We start from the raw sequence: 20,928 nt of genomic DNA, 5'->3' as shown, positions 1-20,928 counted from the left end.
TTTTTTATAAATAAAATGCACTGCTTGAGGTGCATTAATGACACTATCACCCCCTTCCACCCACCACAGGGAATCCTACAGGTAGGGATATAACTATTCTCTCATTTTAGTAATATAATGAGTTTTTGTACAATTTTTGCTGTTAATAAACAAGAATAGTTAAATTTACTTCTAAATACCATTCAGAGATGTTTTTACATCTTAAATTTCTCCACCTAGTGTAAAAAAAAATTGTAGCATCACACTTTCACAACACTGATTAACTTTTTTCCCCTCCCCTCTACTGTCATAAATGTCACTAACTTACAGTTGTGATAATAGCTAACATTTTTAGGAATGAAGAAATACAATGATCATCAACAATCATGTCATCTTTAATTTGGTACTTTGACATTCATTATAATGGAAACAATATCAAAATACTCATTGAAACACATCTATGATGTTTATTTAAAAACATACAAAATGTAACATACTACAATCAAAAATCAAATCTAGATGTGTTACAAGTACTGCTTAGCGAGGGAGCGAAGAAATCTGTGTTTTCGTACTTTTGCTGCTTCTCTTTGGATTTCATCATTGTTGTTGGAATTTACTTCAAGGAGACTCATCACTTTCAACTGCAAGCAAAGAAAATGGTATACATTTTAAACAGTGTAAAATGGTGTGCTTAAAATATGGGATAAATTTCAAATCAAATTAATAAAGAATGCTTTTCTGTAATAATATACGCCCTAGCTACGTATCAGTAATGAAAAATATACTCTGAATAGGATGACCCTTAAATAAGCAACTAGATGTAAAAATTAAATCTATACTGAATAGGACTGAGGCAAGTAAACACCCTGCATTCAGGCACAAAATTTATGAATACTCAAACTTTTCCATTATCCCCTGTTGTTGCTGCTTCCACAGCTAAAATATTTTTATCTACTCTTATTGCACTTTGCCATATTTACTTCATTACTGTTAGGAGCTGTCAAAGCATTTGTGACTGCTAACAGAGGGAAATACTGACATTTTCAGAAAGGCCTTTAACCTTGGCATAATTCTTAATTTCCTGTAAGTCAAATGTTCAGAAATGAATTCCTGCTCTTTCCCTTTTTTATCCATAACATTAGCTCTAAACAAAAAGTACACAAAAGGCTAGAATTAATGAATAGTCTCTTAGTCTCTAAGTGACTATATATGTACTGTACTTTCTAAGCACACAGAAAGCTGCTCTTTACTAACAGTTCTTTTAACTCAAAGGTCCACTGTTCTCTGCCTTTTTAACTTGAAAAAATTTTCTATGCTTTCCTATTTCTTTAGCTTTGTCTGCCCAGCGTACTGAAGAACAAATTTTTCATACCAGTCTTATGAAGTCTAGAAATGACTGAGTGGCCCCCATACACTATACACACATGATATTAAGAGCTCTTTGCAGCACCCCTTCAACCAAAGCAACACTGCTTTCTCCCTTTTTTTTCTTTCTCTCTCGTCCCTTCTTACGTATCTGTACAATTCTTTCTACCCTGTTCCTATTTTCAATTCACATTTAAGAACAAATTCATCAGGCAAGTCATATGAATCTACAAAACAGACTCAGTAACCTTGCTTTTCTAAATCATGACACTAATGTACAACTTGAGAGTGATGAGGGTTTGAAAGTATTGCTATGGATGACGCCATCTCTGACTTAATCATACAAATCTCAGAGCAACCTCACATAACACAAATTGCCTTCCAATGAACAGCATCCTTTTGAATTTTTCCATTGTTTGAAACAATTTCAACATTTAATTTTAATCCATTTTATACAGAAATTATAAACATAACAAAAACATGTATCACAACGACAAAAATATACATGCTTTGATAATGCAAACATTTTTCATCATGCAGCTATCAAAGTTTTATGCAGAATGTGATAGATCTACTATTTTTAGGTACTATTTTCCTATTTTCCAATTGTAAACTATTCACTTTAATGTAAGCCCTCTTTGCAATAACCTAATCTTACTGAAGTTTCACTGTAGCTACATGCAAGCCATCGCGCATGCTCTGAGGAAAATTATTGTGTACCCAAACCACAAGACAAATACAAAGAAAGAAGGAACATGAATCCACAAGATCACATTTTATGTATTCATTTCAGGCACCATTATCACTGTAATGTCTGTTTGTTATCAATGTACAGATCAGAATGCTGTGCATTCAACCATATGTATATCCATTCAAATTGCTTATTTCTCACTTGTATATTTTTTTCTTACCACAAATGCCTTGTTTTTACTCAATCCTTCTACCTGTCAAGAGAGAGGGACTACACATTGCAGCCGACATAGACCTGTTATATTGTAAGAGTTCAAACTAATAAATTATGTAGTCATAACCAGACCAAACCTTTGGCTCGTAACTGTATCCCACGCTGGTGACCCCAGAGAGATGACCAGCCACATCAACACAAGCGATCCACACAGCATCCCTGAGAGCTTCACAGCAGCCATCGTACGACTCTCACTCTTCACACCCCACCATCCAGAAGCTTGGTTTTTCAAAGCAGAGACAGTCTTCCATACAAAGATCACCTCACAGACAAAAATCAAATGCCGTTCTCGAATTTCTACTAGACGACGTCTTCAAACAAATAGGTGCATGGCTTGAAGAATTAGACACTCCAGTGACATACAACATACATACTGAAAGATCAACTGAAGTCAACCTTCAGCATGCCACCAGCCCAGAGAGCCAAGAAGTTTCTAAATCACGTAGGAGCCCAAATAGGCAACGGCGACCGATGCATATCTACAAACAAATGTGATGCCTCATCACCCTGCCAACCAAAATAAGAGAACAAGTCAACCCTGGACATAGTGATAGAAGGACTCCTCACAAAACTACCCCGCCAGACAGTAGCACCAATGCCCAAAACCTCCACAATGCCGATCGACTAATTCCTACTAGTACTAATAGAAGAAGTCCACACAGCTCACAGAGCAGCAGATCCATCGCAGCCAGCAGCAAGTCTTGCTGGACAATCATCCGGAAGCAACGAAGACAGTGATGAAAGCGAGCCAGCCGGCCCCCTTCTACAAAAAACGATTCCAGTGTTAAGAGAGCAGAGGATAGCAGATGCAGAAAAAGCAAGAACCACCTGTAGGAATCTGTTTCTTCCATTAGAGATTTGGGGGAAAAGCAAGAAAATGTGACAAAGGCTGCCTGTTTTCAAAAAACCTGCGACCCAACTGTTAGTGTTTCTGCATATAACGTAAGATATGCAGCTAAAAAAATAATTTTGTATATGTATATCACGTGGTACATACACGTGGCATGCTATGACGTCATCACAAGGAATGTCGGCCGTGAATGATTGGACCTGCAGCAGTCTACTATGAACAGCGAGTGAGTAACATTCAGCTGGATAGCTTTTTGCGTTTAACACCAACAATACTAATGTCAGTGGGGGGCAGACAGGTTGCCTCATAAGAGAAATCGTGCCTGCCCACCGCTGTCTTTCAACAAAATAAGAAAGGCAAATGGAGATATGCTCTTAAATCAAGAACGAGAGGTCAGACATGGAATTTTTGGTCAACACCAGAGCATGTAGTTCTTCGTCCCAGCAAGAGCAGCAGAGCAGATAAAACCCGCTTCTCCCACAATCTACAAGTCTTAACAGCCAGCAGAGATCCGCTAACAATGTATGGAACTCGAGAGATGAAAGTAACATTCAACAGACAGGACTACGACAGGTCCTTCATCACAACAGACATGATGATAGCGATATTAGGAGCAAACTTTCTAAAAGCAAATAACCTACTAGTCGACGTCACAAACAAGGAGCTAGTAGTAAAGATACAAGACACCATCCGCCAAGAAGTGAAATAAATGTACAACAAGCAAAGAGACAATGAACAACATATGCCCCATCGCCATAGACATCCAACCAACAGAAATGAAACAATTGCTGAACGAATATGAAGGCATATTCAAGGGCAATCTAAAACATCCAGAAAATATTCAAAACACAAGATCAAACAGTACAAACAAACAGAGTCCCCAATACACTCGCAGTTCAGACGTCTGGCTCTCGAGGAACACACCTACGCCGAACAAATATTCAAAGAAATGGAATAAGCCAGAATACGACAGAAAGCATTGAGTCCATGGGCATCACCATTACATATGGTCCCAAAATCAGATGGATCGTGGCAGCCCTGCATCAACTACAGAAGGTTGAATGTAGCTACAAAACCAGACAGATACCCATTACCAAACATAACAGATAAAACAAACATCATGAATGGGGCAAGAATATTCAATGAAATGGATCTACTGAAAGAATACTTTCAAGTGCCATTAGCAGAAGAAGACGTAGAACAAACAGCAATAATAACACCTTCTGGCACATACACATTCAGCTATAACTGCTTCAGCCTCCATAACTCAGGTGCAACGTTCCAGACTAGTGGACAAAATATATGGGTATTTTCCATTTTGTGTCGTTTACTTGGATGACATACATATCAATATTCTGCCCAAACTTAAAAGAACATCTCAAACGCATAAAAGAAGTGTTTAAAAGATTAAAAGAAAAGTCTAATACTAGTGTGAAAAAACAAGTGCGAGTTGGGACAGAAAATAGGTCAAATTCTTGGGACACCAAGTAACACAGATGGCATAAAGTTAATGCCAGAGTAAGTGCGAGCAATCAAAGACTTCCCAAACCACACAAAAATAAAATCAGTACAAGAATTCTCAAGGCTCAAAAACTATTACCACAGGTTCATACCAAAACTGGCACAGACAGCAACCCCCATATATCAATGCTTAAAAGGAATATAAAAATATTAAAATGGAAAAACGAATGAGACACATACTCAATGTTCAAAAGGGAACTCCTCAGTCTACAAATCAGTCTGACACTTCCACTACATGCTCGAGGGACGACAGCTTGTGGTCCAGACGGACCACCTACCCCTGGTGCATGCCTTTGCAAAGACAGCATACTCTTGGTTCACGCGTCAATAACATCATCTGTCATTGATAGCCGATACTCCTGCACCATCAAGTACCTGAGGGGATCATCAAATAAAGTAGCGGACACCTTATCCAGATATTGCGCCAGCACCAACAACTCTGGATTCCTTATCCCTAAATAGCAGACACACAAAAGGACAAAGGACTGCAGTGGCTGTGGAGGACGAATTCCGCCCTTAAATGGAGAGACCTGTCAATCAACAGAGGGACAGCGACAATCACCTGTGAGACGAGTACTGGCCACCCACACCCTTACTTGCCTGAGGGACTAAGAAAGAGAGCATTCAAACCTAACCAACAGCCTATCCCACCCATCAGGATGTTCCACCGCCCGAATAGTAATAGAACAGTATGGGGCATGAGGAAGGATGTGAAAATGTGGGCAAGACAATGCATGCCATGTCACTCTCCAAAAGTAACAAGACACAGAAAGTGGGATACAAGAGTAAGAGATGAAAGCCAGCAGACTTGCCCACATTCATGTCAACATTGTGGGCCCCTACCACCCTCAGAGGGGTACAAATATCTAATCACGTTAATAAGATAGGAACATGAGATGGCCAGAGGCAATGCCAATTTGACAACAGACCGCAAAAAGACGTGTCAAGGCCCTCAAGGACTGGGTCAACAAACTTGGTGTTCCGGAAATCATCACTAGCGACAGAGGCATGAACTTCACCTCTGTACTATGGTGCGCCCTGGCCAACAACCTGGGAACAAAATAACGCACACAAGGGCCTATGACCCAGAAGCAAATGTAATTATAGAGAGGATGCACAGGTCATTAAAAAGCTCACTAACAGCCAGATGCCATGGGGGAAGTTGGAGAAAAGAGCTCCCGTGGGTGCTACCGGGGCTCAGAACAACACCACACGAAGCATTCAACGCATCTCCAGCAGAAGTGTTGTACGGCCAAGCAATGATGTTGCCACCAGACATCTTTCCCAATGGAAAGGCACCAATGACAATATCAGACACAAGAAAAGCAATAGAAAAACTATTGCCAGCCAGAACAACGTACTAAGCAAACAGAAAAGTGTTCATCCCCAAAGACCTAAAAAAATGCAAAATATGTGTTCATCCAGGTTGACGCATACAAAAAACCCTCTCCGCCGCATATACTTGCCCACACAAAGTTCTACAGCGGCAACCAATGGCAACCAGGTGTCAGTGGATGGGAGAATGACCTGGGTTTCCACAAACCATCTGAAACAAACCTACACAACACAGATCAGTCAACAGGGCTGGGCCGGCCCCAGCTTGAGGGGGGGATTACTGTAGTTACACACGAGCCACCAGGCAGGCTACCTGAGAAAAATCATTGTTTGTCTCAAGTACCCAAACCACACAGCAAATACAAAGAGAGCAGGAAACACAAATCCTCAAGATCACATTTTATGTAGTATTCATTTCAGGCACCATCATCACTGTCATGTTATGCTTGTCATCAATGTAGATCATATATATATCCATTTGAATTGCTTATTTGTATATTTGTTACTTTATGTTCATAAAGAAACACAAATGCTTTGTTGTTACTCCCTCTTTCTACCTACCAAGTGAGAGGGACTACATCGCTTCCCACATAGGCCTATCATTTTGTAAGAGTTCAAAATAATAAATTAGTTGCAGCCAGACCTGACCTTTTGCTCATACCTGCATCTCACATTACCAAAGAATGTTCATTTTGACTTCAGATATTCTACCCCTACAATGGCAAAATTGGCACTATTTGAGGAAAAGCTGGACCATAATTACCTGGAAACTCCAGATTTTGTCATTGAAAGGAAAACATTCTTTTACAGCAAATTTATAAAGACAAGTGAAATAAAGCACAGAGCTTAAGAGATTAGCATTCACAAAAAATGGGTTAAAATTCAAACTAACATGCCTTTTTCATTTCTTCATTCAGATTAAAGTGTATCTAATACAAGCTGCCAGATAAAGAAGATGAAAAGATGATGATACAAAGACTTCTTATGTCATCAACATGAAAACAAAGTTCAAGACTCCCATACATATCCTAAATACTTATACTATACCCTATATGATAATACTTACCGCTTTATCTCTTCTTTGTATTTCTCCTCTCTTTTGATGCATATTGATGATAAATTCTATAAGTGTGACATCCCAAAGGCAGCAATAATATGCATCCATTGCATCAACAGAATTCCTTTCCTGGAGACATCTTAAAGCAGTGCTGTAGTCTATCTTATCCAAAAATTGACAAAGTATGGCAGCCTGTTGAAATTTAGAAAAAAAAAATCACAAAGATGAGTAATGAAATGTACTTGCCATACATTACTCTCAAGTCCATCATTACCCTAATCAAATATGTGTTTACCTAGATAAAAGCAGTTTTAAGACTTTAAAAGGCTTCAATGTAAAATACTCCAATACAGTACATTTACTCTTACCTGCGTATAGCAATTCAAGTTCATGCAGCATCGAATCATTCTTCTAATAATTCTTTCTGTCAATACTGACGAATCAACACCATTATCGTTGCGTAAATAATCAGTGGCAACAAACACAGCAGTTAAATAGCTGGCTAAAGCATTATGATACTGGTCATTTATATATGCAAGATCTGCTGCTGACAGATGCCATGAGGTGCATAAAGAAGGATTTGTCTGTAAAGCATAAAGAAAGAAAAAGAATAACATTGCTACCAAAATGAGACACGTGACAATAACACATGTATTCCAATGTCACTTTAAAGTTTGAAAGGTCAACAAAAACTATTTCAATATGTTTAACTATCAAACTTGTAATCATCATAATACTACTATGTATTATACATTGTCATATACTCATTAATCACATACAGCACTGTATTCCTATTCATGTCCCAAATGTTCAAAAGTTCAACAGTCCATCAACATTCCTGAAGTTTAAATAACCTGAAATTCTAATGAGCTATAGCAAGCTTACATAAGATGAATGAAGCAGTGCTCTCATAATAACTATGGTATACCTTTAGCAAACTAGTATAAAACAAATTGCAAGGCATAAATAATGCTTCAGAACGTGAAAAATGTCAAAGTAAATCATGAAAACAATTATTAAAACTTACATATGTTCCAGTAGGATAGAGCTTTAGTGCATGATTAATGAGCCAAGTCAAAGTGTCCTTTACACAATCCTTTGAGGCTGAACTGAAAATCAAATTGTTACTAATTAGAGAAATCACATTTACACTAAATGAATATTGTCAGTTCATATTTAACAAACTTCCCCTCTTTATGCAATGCTACACATATATTATCTACTTCATAATTTTTATATTTGTTGAATTCTAAGACTAATTTAAATTTTCCAAGGATAAAAAACTTTCTGAAACTGAATATCACAAAGTAATTCTCAACAGTGACGAACCCTTTCTCAAACTGATTTAACATATTTTTGGTAATGACACAAAAGGGATTTTGACGTAAGGAAAAATCTATTTCTGGGCGATTGGCTCGTGTCGCCAGCGAAATATCCTTTAATCTATTATTTCTAGGGTAAATGTACTAACACATACCAGAGAATAAATAAAATAAAGAAAAAGGTCAGTATAACTGACTCGCTCACCCTCCAGGAGGGTGTCGGTATGAACACTAGGCGAGTGAGACCACTACCACGAGCCAAATGCCAATAGAAATCTCCCACTACAAAATCCCTCCAAGAGGGGAGCCGACCACCCCAGAGTGAGCAGCTCGTACTACTACACTCCATCCCATGCTGCCGACTGCTGCGCCTCTGGTGGCCATCCTGAAGTTTAGCAGACATCTTGGGCGAAGGGATGGGTAGGGTGGGATTTCGCTGGCGACACGAGCCAATCGCCCAGAAAATAGATTTTTTCCTTACGTCAAAATCCCTTTTCTGGGCTCAGCTCGTGTCGCTGCGCGAAATCGTACCAGAGAAATAGCACAAGATTGTAAACAAAAGTAATAAAATGAGAATAAAAATAAAATAATCAGAATAGGTCTCAAATAAAAGATAAAATATATATGAATAGACTATAATTGCTAAAAGATACATATACACAGGGGTATAAAATATAGAAATATGCTTAAATTACCCTTAAATCTAATAATGTTTGTTAACATAAGGTAATTACATATGTACAGGTAAAATTACTTTACATGTATCAATGTTATCTGTGTAACAGCATGTATCAAAAGTATAATAGCAATTATAAAAACAATCAACAATAATAATATATAAAGGAATGTATATGACTTAATATACAAACCCAGTAATCATTATAATATGATGTATCCCCTAGCATAAAAATAAGGGGAAACATCCATGAGATCAATGTTTATATCATTTGTGAGTGTCCCTAACCAGACAATAAGGGGCACCCACTACACTATCACAAAAAAGCAGCTAAGACACAAGGTGAATGCAATGAACCAGGTAGGAATAGACGAACTTTGGGTGAGGCAGGTAGAAAGGAGGACTGAATCTTCTACTACAAACTAGCTAGAGTCAGGGGAAACTATGTTACCCGCTGCTACTGCTGGGAATTTCAGAGCTTCCAAGGACTTAAGGTAGTGACGTTTGAACACTGTCGGCGATTTCCATCCCAGTATACTTTTTCAACTCATCGAAGTTCATATGTTGGAAATAATTAATTGAGGTGGCTACTGCCCTGACATCATGTGCTTTCGGGAAAGAGTCAGGATTGGCTTGCTTAATAGAAAGTACAGGATGTGTCCTGATGCCTTTAATGGATAAAGTTCCACCTTTTTCCCTCCTAAAGAGGGGACCCGACGAAGATGAGGAGGTCCTAGACAGAAAGGCTCGTAAGGTTGTAACTGGGCAAAGAGATACATCTTGTGGAAGGGGTAGTACCTTCCAAGGTTCCCACCTCATCAAAGGATTTTCATTCTTTGCTAAAAGCTACGTTCCGGAGAAAGTAGGACTTCTCCTGTGGGAAGGAACTGAATATGATCCGGGCTCTGGATAGAGCCGACAGTTCTGAAATTCTTGCTCCTGACGCTAAGCTTAATAAGAATAGGGTTTTTCTTAAGAGCATTATAAACGACATGTGTCATTATCGGTTTCGGAAGCCATCTTTTTAGGACATCGTTTAAGAACCATGAAACTGACGTAGGCCTTACAGAAGGCCTAAGCCTAGCACATGCCTTAGGGATAGACGAGAAGTAGGAATCCGTCAAGTCTATGTTAAATCCAAATTGAAATATCTTTTTCAAAGCTGACTTGTTTGTCGTAATCGTGCTAGCTGCTAAACCTTTTTGCAAATAAGGATCTGAAAAGGATATGCTGAATTAATTGTCATGATTCTAATATCCGAATCTCTCAGGAAGGTTGCTAACTTTTTGACAGCAGCATCATACTGCCTCAAAGTCGAATCCCTTTTATCGGATTCCAAGAATAGAATATTCTGAGGGTCAATATTCGCATCTCTTTTTGCCGCAAACTTCATGAAATCCATAAAGTTAGGGTTTTGAGAATCCCTGAGGAAGCGAACACAGTCTTCATTTGCACTGACTGGGAGAGCTTGGGACTGGGGATCTGAAGAGGACGAAGGCCCAGCTCCCAAATTAGAGGATACCAGTTGCTCTTCGGCCAGTCTGGGGCTACTAGAGCCACTTGACCCTTGAATGTCCTGAGTTTTGTTCAATACTTTCATGAGGAGATTCACTGGAGGGAAGACGTAAATCTTCTCCCAGTTGTTCCAGTCTAGAGCCAGGGCGTCCGTGGCATAGGCCAGAGGGTCCAGTTGGGGGCTACATAACACGGTAGTTTGTGGTTCGCTTGTGATGCGAAGAGGTCCACCTGTAGCCCTGGGACTCTTTGAAGGATCCATTGGAACGAACTGTTGTCCAGTGACCATTCCGACTCTAGGGTACTGATCGGGATAGGGCGTCTGCTATGACGTTTCTTTCTTACTCCAGCTATGTGAGTGGAGGAAAGATGCCAACTGAACTTGTCTGCCAGGGAGAAGATGGCTATCATGACGTGATTTAGATGACGTGACTTGGAGCCTCCTCTGTTTATACAATGTACTACCACTGCGCTGTCCAGGACTAGCTTTATGTGGGAGTACTTGGGTGGGCGTAACCTTTTAGAGTCAAGAACACTGCCATTGCCTCCAGTACGTTATATGGAACTGACAAAGGAACTGAGGTGACCAAGTCCCTTGAACCTTTTTTGACCTGGAATACCCTCCCCGAGCCGCTTAAGGACGCGTCTGTGTGGATGGTGACCCTGGTGGAGGGAACTGAAGGGGTACTGACATTGATAAATTCTTGACTCTCGCCCATGGCCGAAGTCGATTCTTTAGAATCAGAGGCACTGAGGATATTTTGTTCCCCTGGACCTGACGTTTGCTCGCGAGCGCCAGATTCTGGTTAGGTCTTTCAGTTTGGCTTTCATTAAGACGTTTGTCACTGATGCAAACTGGAGAGAACCCAGGATCCTTTCCTGAGCTCTCCTTGACGCTAGTTTTGTGACTTAGAAATTGCTTGACTGACTTTGCTATTTCTTTCCTTTTGGTTGATGAATCGACAGAGTGTGGGATGCTAGATTCCATTGAATGCCCAGCCCACTGAAGTTGACTCTGGAGTGAGTCTTGATTTGGTCCTGTTTATTTTGAAGCCTAGATATTCCAGGAACTGAATCACTTTCAGAGTAGATCTGTTGCATTCCTCGACTGTTGGGGCCCAGATCAACCAATCGTCGAGATACGCTACTACCATGATCCCTTGCGATCTGAGTTTGTTGCACTACCACTTCCGCTAGCTTCGTGAACACTCTGGGTGCCACGTTGAGTCCGAATGGAACTACCTTGAAGGAGAATGTCTGGTCTCCTATCTTGAAACCCAGATACGGACGGAAGTGTCTTGCAATAGGGAGATGATAGTAAGCGTCTGTAAGATCGATAGAGGTGGTGACGGCCCCACGGGGAAGTAGGGTCCGCACCGTGTAGATCGTGAGCATCTTGAACTTGTCGCAGCGGATGGCCCGGCTTTTTTTTTTTGTTTTTTTAAGTTTGAGCGGGACAAGTCTAGATTACCCTTCTTTTTTGTGAGCCTTTCTTTCTTTGGCACGCTGAACAAGCGACCTTGAAATTTTAATCTCTTGACTCTCGCTATAGCTCCTTTTTGAAGGAGATCGTCTGCGTACTCTGTCAATTCCTTGGAAGGAAGTTGACGGAAAGGTCTGGATGGAGGTGGGTTCGTCAACCAGCTCCAACCCAGACCTTTTGACACTATGCTCTGAGCCCATTGGCTGAAGTTCCACCGGTGGCGAAAGTGAAACAGCCTCCCTCCTACCTGAAGTTCTTCATTGGTTCTGGTAACCGCCTCGGCCTCCTCTGAAGTGCTTTCCCCTGTTAAAGGGGCCTCCCGATCCTCTCCCACGAAAGGAACGCTTACCTCTACCTCCCTTACCCGAGCGGTGTCATACTTCTGAGAAGCTTGACTCTCGAAGGCTTGATTGTAACTGGAGAGATGGCGTAAGAGGTGGAGGGCTGAGGCTGAGGGGATATCACATAAATTGGCTGTGATTGACCTTTAGAAGTGGAGGGTTGGGCTGTCTGCACTAACGGTACTGTTGGAACTTGTTGAGGAAAGCGTAGTTGCTTCTTCTGGTAAGGTTGGAAACGCCTGGGTTTTCTTTTGTCCTTACCTTTAGGAGTCAGGTCTTGGCCTCCTCTTAGGCCGAAAGGCCCCAACGATCCTTAAGGCTCTGGTTTAACCTGGTAGCCTCTGACTGGACCTCCTTAACCATAGCTTCTGGGAAGAGATCTGCTCCCCAGATGCTAGACGAGAGCAACCTATTCGGTTCATGCCGAATGGTTGCCTCTTGTAGGCATGCTTCCTACAATTCGTCCGAGCAGTGGCAAACTCAAACATATCTGACTATACCGTTTGAGTCAGGGCTTTGGTCATGAGCTTAAAAAATCGGTTCTGATCCATAAGCCATGGTAGCTACCTCAGACATAGCCATAGAATTGATGGATCTGGCTAGACGCAATTTTGCATCAAACTCAGCCTGAATAAGGCTATCTGGGAGCCTGGGTAGCTTTTCACCAAACTGCTCCATAGCACAGTTCCGGTTTTGAGAGTTTGCCAGCTGAGAATGTATTCGGCAAGTCTTCCCACAATTCTCCAACTGAGGGGAGCAACGGAGAAGTGGGATCCGCTTCCTTCAACTGCGGTATAGGTTCCCCCTTCTGGGTCCGCTGGGATGGTCGACCTCGCGATCTTGGTTAGGAACGGGAGCGGGGTACTCTCATCCATTGTAAAAATGGTAAAGGGACTCTTAAATGGTTGTATCTTGGTGTTAGAACAATCCATGTCCTCTAAACACCTGAGCCAATTCTCTCTAAGCCTGGTCTCGTGAGTAGAGGACTGTATCCTTAGGTACCCTTATCTCGTCCCGCACCATAGCCGACGGCGTAAGCCTTGCGTAGCCTATGAAACGGAGGCTGGAGGTCTTCCGGGAAGAACTCGAAAGTTCCTCTATTCTTCGAGTCCCAAATTCCGTATAGATGAGACCGCCTGGAACTGGGGGCGTATGACGCTACTCTCCACGGATTGTTCATAGAGAACTGAGGTAGTGAGTCATACGGAGGAAGTTGGGATCCACTCGTGTTGGACAGTGGAGGAGAGGCTAGAGGAGCTTCTCTCAGCCCGGCTATAATGGAGTCCTGGGAAGTAATCCTGTCCGACAGACGAGAGATCATTTGCTCCATGCTACTCTTTAAGGACCCAAACAGGTCACCACCTGTTGCAACAGGCCAGCATTGGAGTCCAAAGCCGGAGCTGCTGCGGAGGTGGAGGAGAGGCTCTGAATCGGGAACCAAAAGGTAGCGGAGCTGGGTGATATCTGCCGGAGTGCGAGATCTCTCTCTGGAGATTTACTCCTCGAGGACTTAGAGCCGGAGCTAGAAGCTTTAGACCTGGATGCTCCGGGATTCCCAGCCGGAGACTTACGGGAGGAGGATGAAGCCGAAGTCGTCTTCTTAGACGACGACGACGTCTTAGTCAAAGTCATCACCTTAGACTTGACCTTAGGTCTAACCGAAGCGCCAGGAGGAGAATATATTTCGTCACCCGTAAAGCCTTGGAAGGATGGAGAGGTTGCAGGAGTAGAAGAAACAGTTACGCCCAAGGGTGACCCTTGGGGTGTCCACCGTACCTACCTCGACCAACAGGTCGTCTATACCTACCATAGGTTCAACATTAATATCTAGGGTCGCGACATCCGTAGAGATATCCTGGTCCTGATCAGTTAATGAGGTGGCCAGCTGTTGTTGGATGAAGGCGATAGTCGGATCCGCTTCCTACCGGGTCGACGTATCCTGTCGCCTTGCCTCCGGGGAAGATTAGTAATGCCAACCGCTTCTCTAGGATGTAGGGCTGTCCCTTGGCGGCGTTTTTCCCAAAACCGCCGACCCAGGCCCGCAGGGTAGCCAGTGCGGTATCTCTTACGCCGGAGCCTGGAAGAGAGGGCGTAGTTTAGATTTAAGAATCACTTAAAACTAAACTTAAAGTATAACTTAAAATAATTGCCTTAAGTTAATATGATGAAAACTTAAGCGCTAAAAAGGAAGCGGAGCAGCTACTGGAGATGTAAAACTTACCCTTCCAAAAGCTGGCTCACCAGATCGTAACATATGGTACAGTCTCATGGTACCAGACCTGGATGTCCCGAGCGAGTCGCGCATGGAGCATGGGACCGGCAACTTCGTGTCCACAAGGGTCCTGAAGTGTGGCGGAACATCCCGGAGCTCACAGTTGGTGGCCTGTAAGTGGGGAGACATGAGTATCTTAAAAAACATCACTTACGTCTAAAGGACAGAAGAGCTCCGATGCATGCCGGAGCTCGGAAAAAAATTTGGGCATAACCCCATCCCTGCATCGCCCTGAATAGGCTATAATCCCGGAGAGATCCGGTAAGATGATGTAATGGGAGGGGGATTGGTTTAATGTTCTTAAGATAAACTTAAAAGATAACTTAAACTAACACACAAGCAAACCGGACTAAGTCCATTGCGTAGCGGAGTGTAGTAACTCAGCAAAACGGTAAGGTTAGTAGAGACCCACTGTATGCTCCGGTCCACCCTACTGGGTGGACTAACAACTTTCCGCTGGATACCAGGACTCCGATCAGGAAGGAGCCCTAGTAAGATGGGAAAGAGCGAGAAGACATACAGGCTCAAGCTAGCCCTTGGAGCGACAAGGTAGCGCGGAGGGTGGGTCAGGCCAGTACCCCCCCACTCCGCACCAACCGGCGGACCGAGAAGCCGAGAGGTCGAGACCAGTCTGGGTCTGTCCCGACTCCCTAACCCCTCCGCCTGAGGGGAGAGGGGGAGGCAGGCTCGGGGTATGAGACGAGGCATTGGCAGACCGACCCGCCCCCGCCCGACTCTATGGAAGAGCGGGAGGGGGGGGAAGAATGACTGGACAGGCGTCTGGCTGGCCCGTGATCACGAAGTGACCACGAGGCGGCAAGACCAAACACGACAACTAAGCCTCGAGGACACCCACTGATCAGAGGGAAATTGCTATCGGGTAAGCAATACTGCAATCCTGAAAAAGCGGAGGCAAATAAGCCCACTTGGGCCGAACCAACTGATCAGAGAGATGCTATAGGGGAAGCAACCGAACTGATGAGCGGTAGTATGGGCTCAAAGAGCCAGGTCCTAGGCTAAGCCAGACGCCTAACTAACCTAACAATAATAAAATACACAGTTATATAAATAAATAAATGAAAGAAAGAAAACAATATAGCAGGAGAAAAATCCAGGAGTGTACGACTAACCCGAAGGGCAAGTCTACCACTCAAAGCTAGTCAGAGGTCGATACTAAGAACCTGGACTAGGGTCTGGATGGAAGAAGCCTACGTAAGGTAAATACATGCATGCATGACAAACCTGAGTAGACCGTACCCTAAGTAAAGCGGATAATCATAAAGAGCGAAGATAAATAAGGGGATGTTCTAGGTATGGGAGACCAAGAACGAACCCAAAACGAGGCAGAACCATGCTGCCATGCTTCCGACCCCGAGATCGTATTTATACCTAAAAAACGGCAAATACTGTCTCAGGGCCGGAAAAAACCAACTAACCGTAAATACTGAGTACTTAACTTAGCTGCTGCGATAGCTGCACGCTCCATAATAGAAAATCCAATGAAAGGGCACACACAGAGAGGAAAAATATCACAACCGTCTCGTGGGTGCTAACTTGAAAGGATGTCACCAGAGGCGCAGCAGTCGGCAGCATGGGATGGAGTAGTAGTAGTACGAGCTGCTCACTCTGTGGGTCGGCTCCCCTCTTGGAGGGATTTTGTAGTGGGAGATTTCTATTGGCATTTGGCTCGTGGTAGTGGTCTCACTCGCCTAGTGTTCATACCGACACCCTCCTGGAGGGTGAGCGAGTCAGTTATACTGACCTTTTTTCTTTATTTTATTTATTCTCTGTATGTGTTAGTACATTTTACCCTAGAAATAATAGATTAAAGGATATTTCGCGCAGCGACACGAGCTGAGCCCAGAAATATTTTTTTTACAACTTGTTACACCTAAAGTTAACAGTTATAGAATCAGATTAGTAAAGTGGTATTATTATAACGCAAGCCAACTGATTCACAACCTTTACATTGTAAAATTAATGAATCATATGTTTTTATTTGGAGTGACTGCTCAAAAAGATTATTAGTCCCCAATGCCTCTGTACTTTGACTTGCAAGTCTTTTTATGTTTGTCTGATATACTACATCTCAAGATATACTGGATAACAAACTGTCAGTCACTTTGGTTCTTTCTTATGAGATTAAGTAATTTGCTTTTGAAGGTTTTGTAGAAACTTACATTGAATAAGCAGGTGGTGGCCACATGGGCAAATGATCAATATGTATTTCATGTACTGGTTCTTCATTAAGGATATTCAGGACATGTCCAAGCAAAGATATGAGGATGGAGAGACAACTTGGCTCGACCAAATTCCCAAGGAAATCTAAAAATGAGCTTCTGTTCATGATACCTGTTGAGGAAATAACAATTAATACTTGTTCCAATTTTCACTATTGTTGCCTGCAAAATAATTCTCATAAGTTTATGAAAATTATTGCCAGTGATTATCATATTTGCACACACCAAATATTTTGACTACGATTAAAGTCAGTAACTATCATCATAACTATAGTTACAATTTAATATTCTGTGAGACTAAAATTCTTAACTTAAAAAAGTGCTGGATACAACACAATCTTAAAAACAAAGCACAATCTTAAAATCTCAACATACACAACCTGAAAATCAGAATATAAGTGCAATAAGAATGAGAACTGAAACAGCTATGTTCTACATACAAAAACTATGTATTTCTAAACATCTTATAAATATCATCCTTTAAACTGCAAGATACTGTAGCAATCAGATAAATTAAATCTCAAAATGTACAGTGCAAACCAAATGAAAGTTTCATATACATAACATACTGTTAGTAAGTCTACTCTGATCAACTTTTTTTTATCATCTCTTTCAACTACTGCAGCCTTGGTCAATCTGAAGAATATGGCAGTGAGTTTCAAAAGGCAATGAATTTCAAAACCTAGTCATCTAGAATTCATGTAAAGTACTCTTGTTGAGGAGTTATTGCTCTCTGCCAAATTATTTTCAGAGTACTTTTTAAAATTTTCTCTATTAACATTACACAAAGCCATAAATGCTTAATATTTGGTCAAAGGACGTAAAATCTGTATTTTAAGTACCAAAAAAGCAAGTTACTACAACATTTTGTGTAGTGGCACCTGCAAACTGCCACTGAGACAAGGATACAAAAAGGTAAAACATCATTGACACTGTATATGCATACCAGTATAAAATGTCTGGCTCATAGCACTAACCTAGAGATATTTCACAAATTCTGTTAGATCAGCCTTAATCATGAGGTACAAGCTACAGATGAGCCAAGCACCTTAAGCTCATACAAGGTGGTCCTAATATAGTTATTACTGTCAGGCCACATGCAAAGTATCTGCATACATTACTCTCTCCTTTAAAAAAATGTAATGGTGCTGCTCTCATCTGGTTTTTGGTCACTTTGGTCCCATTTTTTGATGGTGGGACATATTTGTCATTTTATGTCTCCAAGAAAACGAAAATTCACAAAGCTCTGTGTACCAGAACCATGTCTTTTCACAATACTACTCCATGCTGAACAATGGTTAAGAGTTTTTCTGAAGGGGTCAATGATTCATTTTCTCCACTGATGAGTTTTTTTAACTCTGCCATTGAGAAACGAGCTGGGCCCTGAGTTCCCAGGACACCATAGAAGCGAAAGCACTCTCAATCCTCCTCTCACATATGAGCAATGAGGAAGGGGGGGGAAGGGTAAAAGGGTTTTTAGTTTTTGCTTTTACCTCATTGATTGTTTGTTTGTTTGTTTGTTTGTATGGTGTTTTTACGTTGCATGGAACCAGTGGTTATTCAGCAACGGGACCAACGGCTTTACGTGACTTCCGAACCACGTCGAGAGTGAACTTCTATTACCAAAAATACACATCTCTCACTCCTCGATGGAATGGCCGAGAATCGAACCGGCGACCACCGTGGTGGGACGCAAACACCATACCAATCACGACCTTACTGATATATGCATCAACATGACTCAATATTGATGTCAGCATAACTATGACTCATATGGCTATCATTTCACTATAATTTTGCTTTTCTGAAAAACTAAAATTCTCAAAAATTATCAAAAGCTATACCTGTGACTGAATTTTAACTTGACCTCAACTCTACTAGAGGTGTATTTTAATGGTAAGACGTCCAATATTCCTATCTTTAAATGCCCAAAAATAAATTTTTCATAATACTAGCATGTTAACCCAAAAAATTTCCTTTTTAATTTTTAAGTCTTCATAATATACTTAGCACATGAAGACTACAACTTTACCCGAATCATGTTGTCGCTCCACTGCAGTAGTCTGCCCACAACTGGAACGTTTGTGCTGTAAACTCGTGCTCAATATCTCAACCACTGTCAACAACAATCACCATTAAGAGGGCTGTCTAGTTTAGGAAGATTACCTTATTCTACTGATAAATGGCTATAATATTCATAACATGTATAAAGAACATCATATACATCACTTTTAGCACCCTAAAAAACAATTCTGATACCTATTAATTTTTCACTGCCTTTCAGTTTTAAAAATTAAATGCCTACTTTTCCGTTAATAACTGTTCAACGGGGATGGAACTGATAGGGTACAAAGCCCTTGTGAAGTTCTTCAAGCAAATCAAAAGGAATTGAATCACCTGAGCTACATTTAAAAATTTCAAACTTTCTATTTCATCAATCAGTGTGTCTGTGATGTTTCAATGATACCAATTACAAAACTATAAAGGAGTGGCAAGTTGAAGTTTAATAGGTTTTGTTTGGAAATTGCAGGCTTCTCATATTGGAGCACAAACCATGAACTGAAGCATGAAGCACTTATATCACTTGGACCATAGTTTCAAGACAACTGAGGGCAGAGAATTGAAGCTTTGGTGCTACTGTCTAGTGTAGGTGGGGAAAAGTTACCATTAATCAATACTAATGGTAATTATCGTAATTTACAATAACAAACTATGTTTTGTGCTGCCCAAGTAAGTATCATATGTTTCAATTTTTGTAGGTGGCAGTGAGGAAATAACTCATAAATACAATACAAAACTATATAATCTATTTTTATGCAATATTTATATTTAAATAGCCAAATGCCATAACTAGCTATATATAAAATATTAATATATTACTTCTACTAATTTCTCTAGTTTTTTTTTATTATACAGTCCTTTTATCATAGGCATCAGAATAAATATAAACATGAAGTTTTTATGTTAAAACAAAGTTTAATGTATACTTACCTGGCAGGTATATATATAGCTATATTCTCTGTTCCACCTGGCAGAAATTTCAAATCTCGCGGCAAACGCTAGTAACCTATTAGTAGTTCAGGATACCACCACCCCGTTACCGTGGCGCTAGCGCCAGGAACCGTTCCCACTTGAACCAGATTTTTCTCTGACCCTGTCTCCTGAGGGGAGGAGGGTGGGCATTAAATTATATATACCTGCCAGGTAAGTATACATTAAACTTTGTTTTAACATAAAAACTTCATTTTAATGTATGACACTTACCTGGCAGGTATATATATAGCTGATTGACACATTTGGAGGTGGGTCAAAGACAGCAACATTATTAGAGTATAAAACATTATTAAAATATTATTAAAACTCTAGGTTCCTTACCTGCTAAGGTAGCTGACTTCATAGGTCCTGCCTCTCAGTCTGCTTAAACCTTAGGAGCTCTCAACAAGGAAGTGTCCTGTATGTTGAAGAAGCTAAGACTGGAACTGACAACTGGGCGTGACCAATGTGTTGACAGAACCCTACAGCCCTCTTATGCCACGGCATTCAAGCTTAGTAATAGATCAGTACCTGAACTACACACACACACCATACCAATATAAACCAAACCAGACTGAAAAAAGTAAACACACTTTTCTCAGACTACCAATAAACACAACACCATCACCTGATAAAATACTAGCTTAAAAGAAGGTTATGGGGTGGTAACTCCTTTGCCCAATACTGTACCCGAGGACACGTATGGACCTAGCGTCTGACAATTATCAAAGGTTGTCTGAATATCCCTCAGATAATGAGACGCAAATATTGAATTCGTTCTCCAAAAGGTCGATTCAATAATTTCCTTGAGGGCTAAATTCTTTTTAAACGCCAATGAAGTCGCAACTGCCCTGACTTCATGAGCCTTCACTTCAAGATACCAAAGGTCTGTTCTTGACACAACATGTGAGCTTCTCTAATTAACTCTCTCATAAAGAAAGCTAGAGCGTTCTTTGTCATGGATCTACTGGGGTC

At 41.2% G+C, this 20,928-nt stretch overlaps 1 protein-coding gene across 2 annotated transcripts in view; it reads right to left on the bottom strand.

The window, feature by feature from the left end:
- Positions 1 to 355: 355 nt before the first annotated feature.
- The window catches only part of LOC135204098 (integrator complex subunit 8-like), a 101,489-nt gene continuing 80,916 nt past the window's right edge, over positions 356 to 20,928 (bottom strand). For both annotated transcript variants that reach the window (XM_064234103.1, XM_064234102.1), the window contains 6 exons: positions 18,953 to 19,036; positions 16,861 to 17,032; positions 8,099 to 8,180; positions 7,440 to 7,655; positions 7,081 to 7,263; positions 356 to 620 (listed from right to left, as the gene is read on the bottom strand). In XM_064234103.1, coding sequence (XP_064090173.1) covers positions 504 to 620; positions 7,081 to 7,263; positions 7,440 to 7,655; positions 8,099 to 8,180; positions 16,861 to 17,032; positions 18,953 to 19,036 — 854 coding nt within the window. In that variant the 3' untranslated portion in view covers positions 356 to 503. The remainder of the gene's footprint in view (positions 621 to 7,080; positions 7,264 to 7,439; positions 7,656 to 8,098; positions 8,181 to 16,860; positions 17,033 to 18,952; positions 19,037 to 20,928) is intronic.

This window comes from Macrobrachium nipponense, chromosome 44 (assembly GCF_015104395.2).
Source record: "Macrobrachium nipponense isolate FS-2020 chromosome 44, ASM1510439v2, whole genome shotgun sequence".
NCBI classification, from domain to species: domain Eukaryota; kingdom Metazoa; phylum Arthropoda; class Malacostraca; order Decapoda; family Palaemonidae; genus Macrobrachium; species Macrobrachium nipponense.
Note: the sequence above shows the minus strand (reverse complement) of the source record. Positions and strands in the feature narration are given on the sequence as shown.